Source organism: Pristiophorus japonicus, chromosome 1 (assembly GCF_044704955.1).
Source record: "Pristiophorus japonicus isolate sPriJap1 chromosome 1, sPriJap1.hap1, whole genome shotgun sequence".
Taxonomy (NCBI): domain Eukaryota; kingdom Metazoa; phylum Chordata; class Chondrichthyes; family Pristiophoridae; genus Pristiophorus; species Pristiophorus japonicus.
In genome coordinates, this window is record NC_091977.1 from 241,334,941 (window position 1) to 241,355,019 (window position 20,079).

At 43.7% G+C, this 20,079-nt stretch overlaps 1 protein-coding gene and 1 pseudogene across 1 annotated transcript in view; one reads left to right on the forward strand and one right to left on the reverse strand.

Annotated features, from left to right (window-relative positions):
- LOC139269366 (choline transporter-like protein 1) overlaps positions 1-20,079 on the forward strand; it is a 105,792-nt gene that overhangs the window by 17,480 nt on the left and 68,233 nt on the right. The window contains exons 2-3 of the mRNA XM_070888369.1: positions 14,945-15,034; positions 18,588-18,730. Of these exons, the coding sequence (XP_070744470.1) occupies positions 14,945-15,034; positions 18,588-18,730 (233 nt within the window). The remainder of the gene's footprint in view (positions 1-14,944; positions 15,035-18,587; positions 18,731-20,079) is intronic.
- On the reverse strand, positions 5,906-6,024 carry LOC139278642 (5S ribosomal RNA; annotated as a pseudogene).

Here is a 20,079-nt window from a genome sequence, read left to right on the forward strand (position 1 = left end):
ATCTAGGAAGGTTGTTAAAGCTATGGAGAGGTTGCAGAAGTGGTTCACTGATACCAAGGATGAAGATTATGCTTATTGGTACATATTTGCCAAAGTGAGGCCCATTAGACAAGCTGCTGAATCCAGCCCCTGTGGATTTGCTAAAGTACATTGCACGGACAAGATTTTATTTCGTGTAGAATAGCAAGAGTGAAAGAATTTGAAATACCACTGTCGGGTTTGAGATGACTTTCAGAGTAGCACAGTAAGCTTTTAAGAACCTTAAACGTATTTCAATAGTGGTCTTTCATAGTTAAACCAGTGTCAAGATACTGACTGCAATAGAAAATCACTGCAGGATTCAAGATACTGACTGTCGGTTATGCAGGGTTGTACTTCAGGATTAGGGACATTAATTGAAGGTGCAATTGTATGCAGTCTGCAAGGTGATGCATACCAGTAACTTCCTGTCTGAGCTGACTGGCTGCTCCTAATTCCCATCATCTGGGCTGCAGTAAATCTGCTGTTGTATTTAAGCCAAACTTCCTTCCACAGATAATCCGATACATTTAATCGCACCATGTAATAACCTGAGTGGAATTCTGCTCAGTAAAGAGAACTGTTGGTGTTAAAAGCTGTTGCAACGTGGTTTAAGCAGCCATTAAATAACGAGAAGGGTCACACTGATACTTTAGGCATGTGTCAAAGTTGAAATTTTCCCTGGCAATATGCAACCCTAGTTGCTGCTATGTGCATGATGTTTTGAAATTCAGTATTCCTGTGTTTATATCATGTTCACTGATCTGCAAGTACTTGAAAATTCTCGCGTGGTTTTAAAATGCATAGCTCGGAGGCAGTTGAAAAAGAAAAGCATTTTCAAATGCACATCAGTAATAGAAGGAATCCTTATGTGAAGACACTTGACAATGTGCTGTGTGACAAGCCCACTGTATAATCTTAATAGGCAAGAATATTTGCACAGTTAATGGGACATTACTTTATTCCCTTGCCTAGTTATTGAGTACTTTTATTCCTGGAAACACCATAGAAATTTACGGCACAGAAGGAAGGAGGCCATTCGGCCCATCGTGTCTGCCGGCCGTAAAAGTGCCAACCACCTAATCCCACTTTCCAGCTCTTGATCCGTAATCTTGGAGGTTACAGCACTTCAAGTGCATATCTTTTAAAATGTGATGAGGGTAAGGGTTTCTGCCTTTACCACCCTTTCAGGCAGAGAGTTCCAGATTGTTACTACCCTCTGGGTGAAAAAAGTTTTCCTCAACCCCCTTCTAATCCTTCTACCAATTACTTTAAATCTATGCCCCCTGGTAATTGACCTCTCTGCTAAGGGAAATGGCTCCTTCCTATCCACTCTGCCTAGGCCCCTCGTAATTTTATTGTATTTAGTATTGTAGGGCTCAATTTTCCCCAATGATTTGCGCCGTTTTTTTGGAGTAGGTTGCTTTTTTTTGGCGTATTGAGTTAAATTTTGGCTTTTTTTTCAAACTTTCCTCCTGCGATCTGCGTAACGGACTTAGTTATGATTTTTCTAGGCCAGTTTTTTTTTCACCTCAGAGTTCCCTCATGTCTGCGCCGTTTTTTTCAATTGTTCGCAGTTTGGCCAACATTTTTCTCCATTGCGTTGGCATATCTGACCACGCCCAAAAAACCTTCTGGTGAGTTAAGAAAACCAGCGCACATTCACAAATCTGCAATGAAAAGACGCCATTGTTTTTAAATCAAAGATTTTGGAGGGAGTCAAGAACACTGTCAAAATCAATAATAAAGTTCAACATTTTTTTTAACCTGTCAGCGTAGAAGTGTAAATTTGTTGGATTCCACAAGTTTTCTAATTTTTTTAATTCACTTACATGCTGAAGAAGGCCTGGAGGTTTGTAGGTTTAGCCGGCAGAATTGGCCTTGCGCCCGGACACAGCGGCTCGGGGTTCGGTTACAAAACAAGCTGGGGGGGGGGGGGGGCGCAGGCGAAGAGAGAGGAGAAGAGGGAGAGATAGCCGATCTTGCGGCTTGTAGTCCGGGGAGGGGGAGAGAGAGCGCCGATCTTGTGGCTTGTAGCCCGGGGGGAGAGAGAGGTCACAAGACCTTTGTGTGTGGTCCATCCATACAGTCCCTGGGGGGAGAGAGAGATAACTGCGAACCTGTGCTGCCTGCTTACCTACCGTTTTGAGCTTCTTTGAAAGTTTAACTAAGTATGGGAGCAATACTGACAATGCCATACCTTGTGCGAGCGTTCTGCATCCTGGTGTTATGTAGGAGATAATTGATTAGAGCTCATCACATCAGGAACATCAGACCCCATAGGGTGCTGGGCAGGAGGTCTTACCCACCTCGGGTATATCGAGACAGGCGTTCGTACCTGCACCTGAGTGATGCAGACTGTATCAGAAGGCTGCGTTTCTGCAAAGTCGTCGTCCGTGAGATCTGTGAGTTGGTGAAACCAGACCTGCAGCCGAGAAGCGTCAGGAGGACTGCTTTGTCAGTTGAAGTGAAGGTTATAGCTGCACTTTCATTCTATGCCTCCTGGATCGTTTCAAGCTACAACTGAGGATGCGTGCGTCATCTCTCAACATGCAACACATGTCTCCATTCGCCAGGTCACGGCCGCATTGTATGCATGGAGGAATGACTTCATCAAGTTCCCCATGACCGCCCAAGCAATCCATGACAGGGCTGTGGGCTTCTTAAGGATTGCTGGCTTCCCAAAGGTACAGGTCTGCATTGATTGTACCCACGTCACCTTGCGAGCACCGTTGCCGGATACTGAGATGTACAGGAATAGAAAAGGCTTCCACTCCATTAATGTGCAGCTCGTGTGTGATGACATGCATCGCATCTTGTCAGTCGATGCAAGATACCCTGGCAGCACCCATGATGCATTCGTCCTATGCAACAGCGTTATATTTGTTTGAGCAACAGCCAGAAGGGCAGAGGTGGCTACTGGGAGACAAAGGGTGCGGCCTCGCCACCTGGCTCATGACACCCCTACGCGTAACCCGGACGGAAGCTGACCGTCAACACATGTCGCACATTGCGACGCGCAGGATCATTGAGAGGATCATTGGCATATTGAAACAACATTTCCGATTCCTGGACCATTCCGGAGGCTACTTGCAATACTCCCCTGAGACTGTCGGTCAGTTCACTGTGTGCTGCATGCTGCATAACTTAGCCATCATGAGGCAGCAGCACCTGGTAGTGGAAGACCCACCTGCGGTGAGAATGGCTGATGATGATGTGGAAGATGCAGGTGACGAGGAGGATAATGATGAGGATGAGGAAGCCATGCAAGTGCCTGAGGCCAGAACACGACGGCGGAGGAGGGTGGGCCATTGTGCCCCTTTAACGATTGTTCAAGCCTTGTGGCAGCAGCTCATCCGTGAACGCTTTACTGATTCCTGAGGCTTAGCGACAACTATTCCACATGGACATGCTTACTGTTTGGTGCTGTTTCGTAATGTGTGTTGTGTTATTGGAACATGATTCAGTTTTAATGTAAAATATATTTTATTCAGAAGTTTACAATGTACTTAACTTCACTTTAAGTAAAATTATTCTTGTATCAAACTTTACTTTAATATCACTCTTTAAGATCACTTGTAAACTTGTAAATTTACATAACTTAAAAAAAACTTTTAATTTAAGAACAGTAACAATAACAACAACAGCAGCAGCAAAGAAAGGCTGCACTCATCCCCCTTATTCTAAGACCGCCCGCTGCACTTGGTCTTGGACAGTCCACCACCCCCGCCCGCAGGCAGTGGCAGTGTTTTCGGGCTTGCTACCAAGCTTATTCCTTCTAACATCTCTGGGACTGCACACCTCTTGAGGGTGGGGGGCGTCAGCGTCAGGCGGCAAGTTGGAGGGCCCGGTTTGGGGCTCTTCTGAGACTGGTGTGGGGATTGCAGTTGATTCTGTCAATAGGTGCGATGCCTGGGCGTGTTCCCTTATTGCAGTAGTTAACTCATACATGCCGTCCCTCATGCACTCTGACAGTGTCTCAGAGGACTGCAGCAATCCCTCCCTAATGGCCAGTACTACCTTTGACATTCCCTCCCTCATGGCCAGTGATGTGGTTTGCACGACCTCTGATATTCCCTCCCTCATGGTCAGTGATGTGGTTTGCACTACCTCTGATATTCTCTCCCTCATGGCCAGTGATGTGGTTTGCACTACATCTGACATTCCCTCCCTCATGGCCACTATTCCCTCACTGATGGTCCCGGCGAGTGTTGTTACTTCTCCCGACAGTCCTGCTACCTCATCACTCGCCCCACTGATGGTGTTCAGGCGTGATTGGGTAAGGTCAATGCTCTCCGCACTCAATGACATCATCTGAACCACATCTGTTACATCCTGCATCTCAGGAGAGCGCGGTCTTGGTCTGGAGGGTTGGATTGTAAGATGTTCTCTTCAGGCTGATCCTCATCTGAATCTTCTGCATCGTCAGGGTTGGCCTCCAGTTCTTCAAAATATAATAGAACAGACAAATGGTTAGCAACAGAGGAGGGGGCAAGATGGATGGCATGAATAAGCTCACACATAGCAGGCCAGGCTGGGGGTTGATTTGAAGGGCCACAATGAATTTGCAGGACTTGCCCTCTCCCTCGATTGTGGGCCCAGCTTGTGCAGTACTGATTGTTTTTCTCCAGGCAGGACCCATCAAAGCTGCGACCCTCACTTCCAATGGTGTCAGTGGGTGCAGATTTGCTGGGTCTCCTCCTGTTCGAGTTCTTTCCCTTTTGTTGTGTGCCACTTTCCTCTGCAAAGCTGAAAATGCAACTTTTTAGAGAGGGTGTCTTTCTGCTGGGTAGGACATATACAGCTGGTCACATTTGCAATTCCTTGCTGGATAAATGAAAATATTACTTGCACTCACTACTTGACCAAGGTCCTGCCATTTCTTCTTACACTGGCTTCCAGATCTCGTGGTGTTCACCACTGCGTAGTAATCTTCTGCAAATTGGTTCCAGCGTTTCTTCTTTTCTTTTGGTGGAACTTTTATGTGACCTCTGCTAGTATTCAGCTCCTGCCATCTGTTCTCAATCACAGTAACTAATGCCTCCACTTCTTCCAGCAAGAAATTCTTGGTCCTTGGTCCACGTTGCACCAGCGGATTGGAGAGCAGCTAATGTAACGCCTCTGTTTAAAAAAGGGGACAGGCAAAAGGCAGGTAACTATAGGCCGGTTAATTTAACATCTGTAGTGGGGAAAATGCTTGAAACTATCATTAAGGAAGAAATAGCGGGACATCTGGATAGGAATAGTGCAATCGAGCAGACGCAGCATGGATTCATGAAAGGGAAATCATGTTTAACTAACTTACTGGAATTCTTTGAGGATATAACGAGCATGGTGGATAGAGGTGTACCGATGGATGTGGTGTATTTAGATTTCCAAAAGGCATTCGATAAGGTGCCACACAAAAGGTTACTACAGAAGATAAAGGTACGCGGAGTCGGAGGAAATGTATTAGCATGGATAGAAAATTGGCTGGCGAACAGAAAGCAGAGAGTCGGGATAAATGGGTCCTTTCCCGGTTGGAAATCAGTGGTTAGTGGTGTGCCACAGGGATCAGTGCTGGGACCACAACTGTTTACAATATACATAGATGACCTAGAAGAGGGGACAGAGTGTAGTGCAACAAAATTTGCAGATGACACTAAGATTAGTGGGAAAGCGGGTTGTGTAGAGGACTCGGAGAGACTGCAAGGAGATTTGGATAGGTTAAGCGAATGGGCTAAGGTTTGGCAGATGGAATACAATGTCGGAAAGTGTGAGGTCATCCACCTTGGGGGGAAAAAAAACAGTAAAAGGGAATATTATTTGAATGGGGAGAAATTACAACATGCTGTGGTGCAAAGGGACCTGGGGGGCTCCTTGTGCATGAAACTCTTTTTGGTTTTAAAGCCTACTGCACCTGGTATTCCCAGGCAGTCTCCCATCCAAGTACTAACCAGGCCTGACTCTGCTTAGCTTCCGAGATCAGACAAGATCCGGCGTTTTCAGACTAGTGTGGCCGTAGCCTATATGCTCATGTCTCTGGAGTGGGACTTGAACTCACAACCTTGTGACTCGGAGGCGCAAGAGAGAGTGTGTGCTGCTCACTGAGCCACGGCTGACAAATTGACAAATATTACACGCCACAAATTCTGGCAGCGGTGGGAATCCCAAAAGGTTAGTTTGCAGGTGCAGCAGGTAATCAGGAAGGCAAATGGAATATTGGCCTTCATTGCGAAAGGGATGGAGTACAAAAGCAGGGAGGTCTTGCTGCAACTGTATAAGGTATTGGTAAGGCCGCACCTGGAGTACTGCGTGCAGTTTTGGTCACCTTACTTAAGGAAGGATATACTAGCTTTGGAGGGGGTACAGAGACGATTCACTCGGCTGATTCCAGAAATGAGGGGGTTACCTTATGATGATAGATTGAGTAGACTGGTTCTTTACTCCTTGGAGTTCAGAAGGATGAGGGGTGATCTTATAGAAACATTTAAAATCATGAAAGGGATAGACAAGATGGAGGCAGAGAGGTTGTTTCCACTGGTGGGGGAGACGAGAACTAGGCGGCACAGCCTCAAAATACGGAGGAACCAATTTAAAACCGAGTTGAGAAAAAATTTCTTCTCCCAGAGGGTTGTGAATCTGTGGAATTCTCTGCCCAAGGAAGCAGTTGAGGCTAGCTCATTGAATGTTTTCAAGTCAAAGATAGATAGATTTTTAACCAATAAGGGAATTAAGGGTTATGGGGAGAGGGCGGGTAAATGGAGCTGAGTCCACGACCAGATCAGCCATGATCTTATTGAATGGCGGGGCAGGCTCGAGGGGCTAGATGGCCTACTCCTGTTCCTAATTCTTATGTTCTTATGTTGCATCTTGTATTGCTTCAGCTGTGATTTTTCCAATGCTCTCTCTCAGCACTCCTCACACACTCACAACTGGCTCTTGAAAAATGTCCAATTGCCAAATCCAAGCTGTACTGAGCATGCGAGTCCATTGGAGCGATGTCAAAAATTTAATTTTTTTTCCCGTGCATGCGCTGAAGTACGGTATTGTTGTTTGGTGCAGGCTCCACCCCCTTGAGGAGACTGGACATGCTGCGGGCGCCAAATTCGAATTATAGATCAGGGAAAGTTTTGCAAAATATTTCTGGCCTAGAAATTCCGGGTGTATCTCTGGCAATACGCCAGAAAACAGGCTTCAGGAAAATTGAGCCCGTAGTTAGTACTCAAAGTGGCTTGCTACAGAAACTTCAATTTATCAGCTATTGATTTGATTCAAATCAAAATGGTAGCTAGAGCTTTGACCTTCAGTGACCTGAGTGAAGTTTCAAAGGGTGGAGGTGGGGTGGGGGGGGGCAGGAATGGTAAAAGTACTCTCACCATATTGTTCCATTACTTCCGATAATCCCTAAAAGCAATTGGTAACCTTGGATGGCTACAGCAAGGGCAGTAACTTGTTGCACTGTCCTAGTTCCCAACAGATGTCCAGCTTCTTCATCCTTCTTTCTCTTTCCCCCACCCTCAACACTTCAAACACCCCACCCTTCACCATGGCTACATTCTCATGGGCGACAGTTGTTAAAGTGTGGATCAAATATACTAATTATCTGGATTTAGCACACGAATACGCCAAGCATACAGATCCTTCAAGGCAAAGCCATTGTATTTGCCAGAACACAAGTTTGAACTCTTAACATTCAAAAGATTGGCCTGCTCCATACACCAGAATCTTATCAATTCATTCCCACTGGCCCTGCAATGGTGTAGTCTTTGGTGGGTGCGGGGAGGGAAAGGCATCTAATGGTGAGTGATTACACTTTAGCTTCAGGCTATGAACTGGTGCTGTAGCTTCAGCCCAGTGGCAACTGGTGTTATAGTGCAAGGCCTAGAGCTTGTGTCAGCAAGGAAGTAGCACCCTTGCCTCTGAGTCAGAATTTATGGGTTCAAGTTCTTCTTCACGATCATTTAGGTTGACGCTCAATTTCAGTACCGACCGTGCTGCTTTGTCAGATAAGATATTAAACCAAGGCTTCCCCTTAAATGCGTCTATGCTACTTGCCTCAACCATTCCCTTTGGTAGTGAGTTCGACATTCTCAGCATTCTCTGGATAAAGAAGTTTCTCCTGAATTTCTTATTGGATTTATTTGTGACTATCTTTTATATTTATGGGCCACAGTTTTGGATTCCTCTGATCCTTTGGATGACTCTGCAATCTGGTGCTCTTTCGGGATTGGGGCTTGCCGGGAACGCAGGTCAGGAAATCGGGAATTAATGAACAGGAAATAACAGACTGTGGATCGGCAAGTGCTGCTCCCCCTTCTGGAATGCCAGATCACAGAATTGTCCCTTTATGTGTAAAGCACTTTGAGACATTTTCTGCAGGATGTGATCAGGGTCTGTCTGTGTCTGTCTGTCTGTGTGTATGTCTGTCTGTCTGTCTGTCATAATGGTGTGATCGCTCTTTCGCACATGCTTTCCCACAACCTTGTCCAGCTACATTGCCCTACCACATTGGTAATCTAACAGGTCGCCTGAGTATTATAGGGAAGAATGTGTATTTGTCTTTGTAGCTTCCAGTCAGTGCCTTTAGCCGACAAGCATGAGCTTTCCAACCATTGTTTGCTGCACCAATACAGTGCTCCCTTTTATCGAGGAGGCACCAATGAATCATCGACATTACAGCGATGAGCCAACAGTAACCACCAGAAGGGTGGGAAGATGTAACTGTTACACACTACCTACAGTCACAATTTCTGGGAAGTGATCCCAATTTTTATTTTTAAAATTCCTTGTATGTATAGAATGTGACCAGATCAAAAGTTACTGTGCAGCAAAAGCAGAAAATGCTGAAAACACTCAGCAGATCAGGCAGCATCTGGAGAAAGAAACAGAGTTAACGTTTCAGGTCGATGACCTTGCGTCAGAACTAGGTAAAGGTTAGAGATAGAACAGGTTTTAAGCAAGTGCAGAGGCAGGGAAAGGAGGCAGGGGAGGAAAGAACAAAAGGGAAGGTCTGTGGTTGGGTGGAAGGCAGGAGAGATTAAATGACAAAAGGGCTGATGGTGCAAGGCAAAAGGAGGTGATAATGGGACAAAAGGTGAGTCAAGAAGAGGTGTAAATGGTAATGGCAGAATCATGAAAAGCTGCCGTATGGAAAAAAAATAGGGGCAGAGGTTATGTTTTGAAATTGTTGAACTTGGTGTTGAGTCCAGAAAAGTGCCTATTCGAAAGATGAGGTGCTGTTGCTCAAACTTATGTTGAGCTTCATTGGAATAGTACAAGAGGCTGAGCACAGAGGTCAGTGGGAATGGAGCAGAGAATTGAAGTGAGAGGCGACCGGAAGCTCGGGGTCATGTTTATGGACTGAACGGAGGTGTTCTGCAAAGCAGTCACCCAATCTGTGTTTTGTCTCCCCAATGTAGTATACTAAATTACAAGTACAAGTAAATCGCTGTTTCATCTGGAAGGAGTGTTTGGGGCCCTGGACAGTGGGAAAGGAGAAACATTCTTTGTTCCAGTCCTAATCAGGTCCCTTACCTCACCTATTTATCCGGTACATTAATGACTGTTTTGGTGCTATTCCCTACTCTCACGCTGAACTAGAACATTTCCTTCACTTTGCTTCTGATTTCCATCCGTCCCTCCCCTTCATGTGGTCCATCTCTGACTCTTCCCTTTCTTGACTTCTCTGTCTCCATTTTTGGGGATAGGCTATTGACAAACATCCCCTATAAGCCCACAGCTGCCTGGACTAGACTTCCTCCCAACCCACTTCCTGTAAGGACTGTATTCCATTCTCCCAGTTTCTCTGTCTCCATCGCATCTCTTCCGACAATGCCACCTTTCATACTAGTGCTTCTGATGTGTCTTCCTTTATCCTCAACTGTGGTTGACAGGTCCCTCGACCATGTCCATTCCATTTCCTGCAATCCTGCTCTCGCCCCTTCCTCTCCCTCCAAGAGCCATGATAGGTTCACCTTGTTCTCACTTTTCACCCCACCAGCCTTCACATTCAGCGGATCATCCTCTGCCATTTCTGCCACCTCCAGTGTGATCCCATCACCAAACACATCTTCCCCTCCCTTCCCTTACAGCAACACCTGCCATTTTACCTCCTCCCTTCCCATTGTCCAGGGCCCTAAACACTCCTTCCAGCTGAAAGATTTACTTGTACTTCATGCAATTTAGTATACTGTATTCGCTGCTCACGATGTGATTTTCTCTACATTGGGGAGACCAAATGCAGGTTGGGTGACTGCTTTGTGAGATACCTCCGTTCAGTCCGTAAGCATGACCCTGAGCTTCCAGTCGCCTGTCACTTTAATTCTCCTTTTAATTTATCTTTTGTCATTTAATCACTCCTGCCTATCACAGACCTTCCCTTTTGTTTTTTCCTCCCCTCCCCTTTTCCTTGTCCCTGCACTTGATTAAAACCCGTTACATCTCCAACTTTTTCCAGTTCTGACATAAGAACATAAGAAATAGGAGCAGGAGTAGGCCATTTGACCCCACGAGCCTGCTCCACCATTTAATAAGATCATGGCTGATCTGATCATGGATTCAGCTCCCCATAACTGTTTATTGCCTTATCGCTCAAAAATGTGTTTATTTCTACCTTAAGTATATTCAATGACCCAGCTCTCTGGGGCAGAAAATTCCACAGATTTACAATCCTCTTGAGAGAAGAAATTCCTCCTCATTTCAGTTTTAAATGGGCAGCCCCTTATTCTGAGACTACGTCCCCTAGTTTTAGTTTCCACTATGAGTGGAAATATCCTCTCTGTATCCACCTTGTCAAGCCCCCTCATTATCTTGTATATTTCGATAAGATCACCTCTTATTCTTCTGAACTTCAAATGTGTATAGGCTCAACTTATCGTCATAAGTCAACCCCGTCGTCTCCGGAATCAACCCAGTGAACCTTCTCTGAACAGCCTCCAATGCAAGTATATCCTTTCTTAAATACGGAGACCAAAACTATTTGAGTACTCTAGGTGTGGCCTCACCAATACCCTGTACAGTTGTAGCAGGACCTCTGCTTTTATACTCCATCCCCCTTGCAATAAAGGCCAACATTCCATTTGCCTTCCTGATTACTTGCTGTACCTGCATGCTAACTTTTTTGTTTCATGCACCAGGACCCCCAGATCCCTCTGTACTGCAGCACTTTGCAATTTTCTCCATTTAAATTATAACTCTTCTATTTTTTCTGCCAAAATGGATAACCTCACATTTTCCCACATTGTACTCCATCTGCCAAATTTTTGCCCACTCACTTAGCCTGTCTATATCCCTTTGCAGATTTTTTGTGTCCTCTCAATTTGTTTTCCGACCCATCTTTGTATCATCAGCAAACTTGGCTACATTACACTCGGTCCCTTCATCCAAGTCATTAATATAGATTGTAAATAGTTGAGGCCCCTGCACCGATCCCTGCGGCACCCCACTAGTTACTGTTTGCCAACCGGAAAATTACCCATTTTATCCCCACTCTCTTGTTTTCTGTTAGTTAGCCAATCCTCTATCCATGCTAATATATTGTCCCCAACCCCATGAACTTTCATTTTGTGCAGTAACCTTTTATGTGGCACATTATTGAATGCCTTCTGGAAATCCAAATACACCACATCCACTGGTTCCCCCTTATCCACCCTGATTGTTACATCCTCAAAGAATGCCAGCAAATTTGTCACACATGATTTCCCTTTCATAAAACTATGTTGTCCTGATGTCCTGCTACTGCTTCCTTAATAATGGCCTCCAGCATTTTCCCAATGACAGACGTTAGGCTAACTGGTCTATAGTTTCCTGTTTTCTGTCTGCCTCCTTTTTTAAATAGGGGTGTTACATTTGCGGTTTTCCAATCCACTGGGACCTCCCCAGAATCCAGGGAATTTTGGTAGATTACAACCAATGCATCCACTATCTCTGCAGCCACTTCTCAAGACCCGAGGATACAAGCCATCAGGTCCAAGGGACTTGTCCGTTTTTAGTCCCATTATTTTACTGAGTACTACTACTTTAGTGATAGTGATTGTATTAAGTTCCTCCCTCCCTATAGATCCTTGATTATCCACTATTGGAATGTTTTTAGTGTCTTCTGCCTTAAAGACCAATACAAAATATTTGTTCAACGTCTCTGCCATTTCCCTGTTCACCATTATTAATTCCCCAGTCTCATCCTCTAGGGGACCAACATTTACTTTAGCCACTCTTTTTTCCTTTTTATGTACCTGTAGAAACTCTTACTATTTTTTTATATTTCGTGCTAGTTTACTTTCATAATCTTTCTTCCCTCTTTATTATTTTTTGTCGTTCTTTGCTAGCTTTTAAAAGTTTCCCAATTCTCTGGTCTCCCACTGGTCTTGGCCACAATGTATGCCCTTGTTTTCAATTTGATACCAGCCCTTATTTCCTTAGTTAGCCATGGATGGTTATCCCTTCTCTCGCAGTCTTTCCTGCTCATTGGGATATATTTTTGTTGAGTTATGAAATATCTCCTTAAATGTCTGCCACTGCTCATCAACTGCCCTATACTTTAATCTATTTTCCCAGTCCACTTTAGCCAACTCTGCCTTCATACCTTTTGTAGTCTCCTTTATTTAAGATTAGGAAACTGATTTGAGATCCAACTTTCTCACCCTCCAACTGAATTTGAAATTCAGTCATGTTATGGTCACTCATTCCTAGAGGGATCCTTTACTAGGAGATTGTTCATTAATTCTGTCTCATTACTGTAAGTGGTTTAGCCCATGGTGATTTTGTATCACCCTCCTTACAACAGTTCTAGACACCGGAATTATAGTGGTGAACAGAAATACACAGTTACAGCCGGATCTTTCGGTCTCAACCATCACAATGCTTTTATTCAAGTTAAAGCACACACCTGCACCCAGTAAAACACACCCTGTTGGTGTAAAACAAACACAGTACAACCCTGGCCCATCCGTACAGGCCCCTAACGCAAAGTACCCACGTCTAAAACACCCCTGCTCGGATTCAAAAGTGTACCTCCGAAATCTGTCCAACAGAATTGTGCGTACGCTTACGATCCGTGCTAAAACCTCCCCACTAAAACCCCTAAGGCTTGGTTGGGACACACAACACCCTTTCACACTGCGGTTGTCTTAAAGATGTGTGGGCTGGGATAAATGCTCACCAGTTACCTCTCTGGCTTACTCACTGCTTCTCCCGATGAGGCGTATCTTCTGGTTCTGTACCAATCTGTGGTATTCAAGTCCCGTCTCAAGGTCAGCTCCCCAATCGAAATAACGTGGCTCTCTTTGCTTGTAGATGGTGTTTCTTCTCTCCGTCCCAGATGGAGTGCTCAGTCTTTGTGCGTTGAGCGACGCAAGCAGGCGTGGGAGAGGGGAGAGAGAGAGATGGCTGCAAAGTGCAACTCTTGTAAACTTGCAAAAATGATTCTTCTCGCGTCAAAAGTTCAACTGTCCTTTTGCCTGAAGCAGTACAACTGAAAGAACAAAATCAATGTCCTCAGCCTGTTCCTTTGTTACAGGCTGTTTCCTCGACAAGGCTCTGACCAGTCTGGGTGGTCGAATAGCTTCCTTTGTCTCATGAGCACCGACCAATCTGCTTGATCTCTCACTGATTACATGACAAAGGGCCTGTCCATCAACCATTCCTGCCATTTCAGCCATTGATTCATTCCTGTCTACCTGATGTGTATTCCTGTGGAACATGTTTGGACCTGTCCCAATTCAGGCTGCTCTGCTCCTCTGCAGTAACAGAAAATGTGTCCACGCAATGTCCAAAACCCCAAATTCTTACATTACACAATACCAGATCTAAGGCTGGTTGGTTCTGCAATGTACTGTTCAAGGAAACTATCCCAGATACACTCTATGAACTCTTCCTCAAGGCTACCCTGGCCAATTTGCTTTGTCCAATCAATATGAAGGTTAAAATCGCCCATGATTATTGCTGTTCCTTTTTTACAAGCCTCTATTATTTCTTGATATATATTCCGTACAACAGTGTTGGGGAGTCTATAAACTACATCCACCAGTGACTTCTTCCACTTATTATTCCTTATCTCCACCCAAACTGATTCAACATCTTGATCTTCTGAGCCAATATCGTTTCTCACTAATGCACTGATTTCATCCTTTATTAACAGAGCCACCCCACCTCCGTTTCCTTTCTGTCTGTCCCTCCGAATTGTCAAATACCACTGAATATTTAATTCTCAGCTTGCAACCATGTCTCTGTAATGGCTATCAGATCATACCCATTTGTATCTATTTTTTTTTCCAGTTTTGACCCCACTTTCTGATTCACCTTTATGTTTCTACATTCTGTCCCTTCCTGTCATGCTCTGGTCGTCTTTTTCCCCAGTGCTACCCTGCTCTATGATGAAAGGTCATCGACCTGAAACATTAACTCTGTTGCTCCCTCCACAGATGCTGCTTGACTTGCTGAGTGTTCCAGCATTTTCTGTTTTTGTTTCAGATTTCCAGCATCCACAGTGTTTTGATTTTACAAAAGTTACGGTAACCTTAAATAGATACGTTATGCATCATTCATGAAATTAAGGTTGAGGTGGGGTCAGACCTGGTATAATAAAAGTCCTCCACTATTTATTCTAACTTATTGCGCAGAGGCAGCACTTATAAGTTGTTTGTAGTAGAGCAGAATCATGATTAATTGGCATGGATGGTTTTGCCCAGGTGTGTCCAGTTTGACTTGCATTTATTTTTCAAAATCGTATCTGTCTTTGAGTAAAGTACAAGCGAGGTGGAGGAGAAAGGATCTTGTGCAGTAAATTGTCGCAATGTGCCTGACTGCTGTATATCCTAGAGAAGAAAAGTTATTTATTGTGTTGGCTGCTGCAATGTGAATAATTAAAACTTTGTTGAACTTGTGCAACTGGCTTATTGTGTATGAAGAGAACAGTCCTATTTAGTCCTTCTGTTTGTTTTTTTTTTAGCACTCCGCTCGACAATGGAAACCACTAGAGCAGCGCAGCTGCACAGACGTCTTGTGGCTGCTGATACTTATTCTATTCTGCATTGGCATGGTAAGTTCCGCTTCATTTTCGTTGAAGGGATTTGTTTTTCACTATTTTACTGGTCCGGATTTTGCTATCAGTAGCAAAGGAGCTGTGCTTGCGTTTGCGTTCATCACGCTTGCAGCTGACCACAGACTTTTCTCGGGCTTTTGAGCAGCAACTTGCAGTTACTAGAGATCCTTTTCAGTCTGACGCTCTCTACAGAGGATCTGTGGCATATGAGAGCAGGGAAAGCAACAGCATGTCTCCTCAACCGTTCCGATTGAAGAATTGTCACTGAAACATGCAGAGTCCAAACCAAGAAGTATAAATTAGAATATTTATATCAACGTAAAATCACTGACAAGAAAGGAAACGGAGAGGGAAAGAAAAATGGGATTGAGTGAGAGGTAAAAGAAACAAAGAAAAGGTTTAAAAAAAAAAAACATTTTCGTTATTTTTATTAATTTCCGACAATAATTAAATTCTGAAGGAATGAGACTCCACACTTGTAAAATTAATATTTCAGGGCAAGTGAGGTTGTTTGGCATTAATAAGACTTATGCTGTTAAAAATTCACTTTTACTTGAATGTCCTAACTTTTCTGGAGTGTTTAATGTGTAAGTACAGCAGCTTCACGCCCTTCATGCATTTTAATGCCGAATCTGTTGGCGAAATAGTGGTGTAGCGGAGCTCCTGGAGGAGCAGGGCAAATCGGACAGCAGCTTCCTGATTTCCGCGTTTAACTGCGGATGTGCAGATCTCTGAGGTTGCTATCCAATTTACTCCATAATAATGGTGAGTGCTGTAAGCCTCACCGTTAAACAATGCAAAATCCGGGCCAATATGTACAAATCGTGGAGTTGTATAGTTATTTTTCTAAGCATTCTCATCCTCATTAGTTTGCCACCTCTTTAGGGCTGGATTTCCCCCATTCTTTAAAGACGGTATCTTCAACCACAGATGGTGAGTTACAGTTGAATGTAGTTTCATGAGCAAAGCACAGGAAGTAAAGGAACATCTGAAGAATTGCCACACCGAATTACTGCCTTCATCTCATTTGCCAGATAGATTTCAGTTTTGTCATAACCCAAGGTGGGAACCACCAAAATATCTTTCTCCTTCCGAAATCTACCATTTAAAAAAAACTGAGACATGAATTCAGAGACTAACCTACAGAGGTTGTCTGGCACAATGTTGAGAACCTGCTAACGGCCACAGATAAGATCTAACTGCTGCAGTTACTTTGATCCCCATTCAAGTGAGAGAATCTGCCTTGTTCACATTTTTCCCCACTCCTAAAACGTGGTGGAGCTGAAACCAACAAGTTGCAAGAAAGCCTAAGGCTACTTTTAGCATGGATCCATTGCAGCAGTCTCGTATAGATATTGTAGGCTCTTCTCACTAGCAGGGCCTAAAACGTGAACCAGTGCATTTCCCTGAATCCCACGGATCTGCTGATCCAAACTTCAGTCCTTTTATCCACTGCTAGGATTTGACACATGCCCATCTCTAGATTTCAACAAATATTGCAGAGTTAAGAAATGGGAGAGATGCTGGAAAAACAATAAGGCATTCGAAGACCTTGGAGATAAAGGGAGCTGAGGGATAGGACGGTAGTTGCAATGCATGGATAGGCCAAGGGTGGTTTTACGAGCTGATGGTGATTTTGAAAGGATGAGGGATTGTGCCTGATTGAAAGGGAGGCATTAGCACTGTCGCTAATATGGGGGCCAGGAGTGGTAGTTGAACAGTTGAACACTTGGGTGGGGAGGGAGCAGGGCCTCGGTTACGTTTGCTAATCTGGACTACTCTACTAATTTGGCGCAGATTCCACTTTCACATCTCTGGTGCTATCAGTGGCATTTTTCTTGTGGTAGAGCATTGCAAGAAAGCTTGTAATGCTGCCATGAACAAGGCACACTTGGCTCATTTACAGTTGTGCCATTAATCCCACAGAACTCTTTTTTTTTTATTTAAAAAAAAAAGTTGAAAAGTTTGGAATGGAAAAGCAGCGATCACACATTTCACACAGTAATCAGTAAAAACCAAGCACCGACTTGAGCCAGTAGAACCAAAAAGTCCCAGGAGACTGGAGACCATGTGCTCCAACAGATACTGTCATCTTCTGCTGATAGCCATTGTGCTTCGGAGAAATTAAATACCCTACTTTCCACTGCGCATAAGTCTGACTAACATACTGTGTCATGGGACTCCTTGTAGTAACCTTGATTTTAAATCCCTAATATAAGCACATATCTGGGCTGGTATACTTTTGCAACCTACTGCAACATCCTTCTCCCATTCCCAAACTAACTTGGAGCAACACGCTGTTGAAGACTTCTGTTTGAGCAGAAGGGAGAAGAATATTTATTCTTTCAGGCTGCAACAGGCAATATATTTCTAGCCCATTGCCAACAACGGGTAACCATGTGTCCTACTGCTTTCAGAAGTAGAATAAACCATGAAGGCACATGGTGACCCACTTATAGAATTTTGACTAACAGGAGGAAGACCTACCATGCATTAATTCTTCCTCCTTCATCTGACAGAAATTATGCGAGTATGTTTATCACCCTGCTGAATTGACTGGAAACTGCATGCAAGCAGTATAACCAGCTATGGGACTGCTGCATGTCTATTCATGATTTAACTGTCTGCACCACTGCCCTTATTCCCATGTTTTCACCAGTGCATGAGTTTCCAAATTCTTTCACCAGTTATAGCTGAAAGTGTCGCAAATTCTCCGGCTCCCCAAGATTTTGTTTCTCTTGTTCTCCTGGGCCCCTGTCCCATCCTGCCTGCTAACAACCCCCCGCCCCCACAATTTTATCCTGTCCTATTAAGGCAGGCAGATGCATATGCTGGGACATAGTTCTAAAAGTGCCTACAATTCTCATGCATTTAAATAGTATTTTCACCTTTAAACCTAGACAGCAGATGTCTACAGACTATTTGACCATAGGTGAGAGGAGAGAGATCATAAACTGAGCCTGATCCTGTCCTCTCCTACTGTCCATAAGTACACATTTTCCAATTGTGTTCTTGAGGTAGTGACTGGGGACGATGACAACTATGGCTGTGCCTTTCTTCTCCCCCTGCCCCCTCCCCCCAAGATTCACTTCCAATCCAGAGATCAGCTGCAGTGCCCTCATCACCATCCTAGTTGGTAATCAGCTATTTCAGCTCAGGCATTGAACCTGGGACTTTCCTGGTACTCCACACAGCACACTTGTTTTACCCATTTTGAGTGAAGCGTAAGAATTTTTACAGGAATAAAATAACAATGAAAGATTTCACTAAGGCAAAAACTGGTGTGCTGTGGCAGATAGCTGTGAACATAAATTTTAAAATTCACCCCAATGTCGTTCTTGAGGTTATTAGCAAGTGAATTCATATACAGATGAACTAATTTAGAAACTTGTGCCAGCAACTGGCCAATGCTGATGTTAAAATCTACTTTGCCCATCCATTTTCTGTAACTGCTGAAACTATAGATAAAATTTCTCTTCATATGAAGCAGTCCAAATTACGATGCAATGATTAGGATATGATACTAAGTTTGTGAAATGTTCTTTTGTAGGTTGTTATTTGTGGATTTGCAATAGCTACTGGAGCAGCACAGAGGCTGGCATTTGGCTATGATAGTTATGGAAACATTTGCGGCCAAAAGAATGCCAAAATGGGAGAAGATACATTGACTGGTCTTGATCACACAGACAAGAAGTAAGTATATTGTCAGTATTCTAGAATGATGTGCATTGTTACATTATAGATCATTCTGGATCCTATATCTTCTAAATATGAGATTTTATTAGTAATCTGGGATGTATTATGTTGCAGGAAATACTAATTTGTAATCTGGCAATGGGGAATATAGAAAACTTCATTTCTAGATTTTAACAGCAGAGTTGTCCACACATTGCTGAGCCTACGTACCTTTTTCCTTATTAGTTCTTTTTTGGAGAAAATAAATATTTTTTTTTAAAGAAGTGACCTTGTGGCAGGTTCTCTACTCCCACATGAGGACTTTGTCTCCTCAGCTCCTAATATTGCTAGTGGTTCTGTCTCCAGCAGTGGAGGATGTGGAATGACGAAGAAAGATCCCCTTCATTGTGGGGTCTTCAAGCCATGGGTGAGATGAGGCAAAACTTTCTGGAGTTTAACTTTTGCAAGCCCAAAACCATTCTGTTTGGTTTCTGCCAGAAATTTCATACCTTAATGCCCAATTCCATCACCCATCTTGGCTGTTCGCTTGGACTGAACCAGGAGTGTGACTTTGGCATCCTGAATTGAGCTTCAAGCCTTATTTCCTGTCCATTATTAATGCTGCCTGCTTCTACCTCCATAATATTACCGGTCTCTGATTTTGCTGGTTTAATTTGAATTTTGTTTATGTAATGTCATGGTTGATGGGTCAAAAAATGCCAGACTGTTGCAGCAACAACAGAAAGCCAGGAGATAGTGCATCCACTTTGATTCGAGGGTAGAACCATGTACAAATGAATTTTAGTAATGATCTCTGTGTAAAATGAGGCATCGATGATAATTCCTGAGAGACTGGGCTCCTTGAGATGCTGGGCTTTGCTCAATGCTGGGCTTTGCTCATTGGTGCATGAAAAATAGGATCATTTATTGTAAAAAGATAAATTTAGATTGGAATGAAGGATTTAGTTGTGTTTCATATCATTGGAACCATTGTAGGAAATGCAAAAATGGGTTCTGCAGCACTCTAGTGAGAGTTGGTGTAGGTGGTTCTGGAGCACATACTGGAAAGGGAGGACATTTGCTTACCTTTTCCACTCACATTTGTGTATTGGCTAAATTGTTTCTAATGGTTTCCTTCCATTTTCCCCAATATCTATCCCATTACCACTGGATTTGCTTAACACTTGCTTTCTTTGTATCTGCCTCATCGACTAATCAGTGTCGCTTTTATAGTGTTAAAATTGTCGCAGGAATAAGACCCAATAATATGTTAAATATAAAAGTAATAGTACGCAAACTCTGTTGCTTTTTTACATTTCTTTCTTCCAATATCCATTTTTAGTTGATGGTAAAAGAAAGATTTGCAT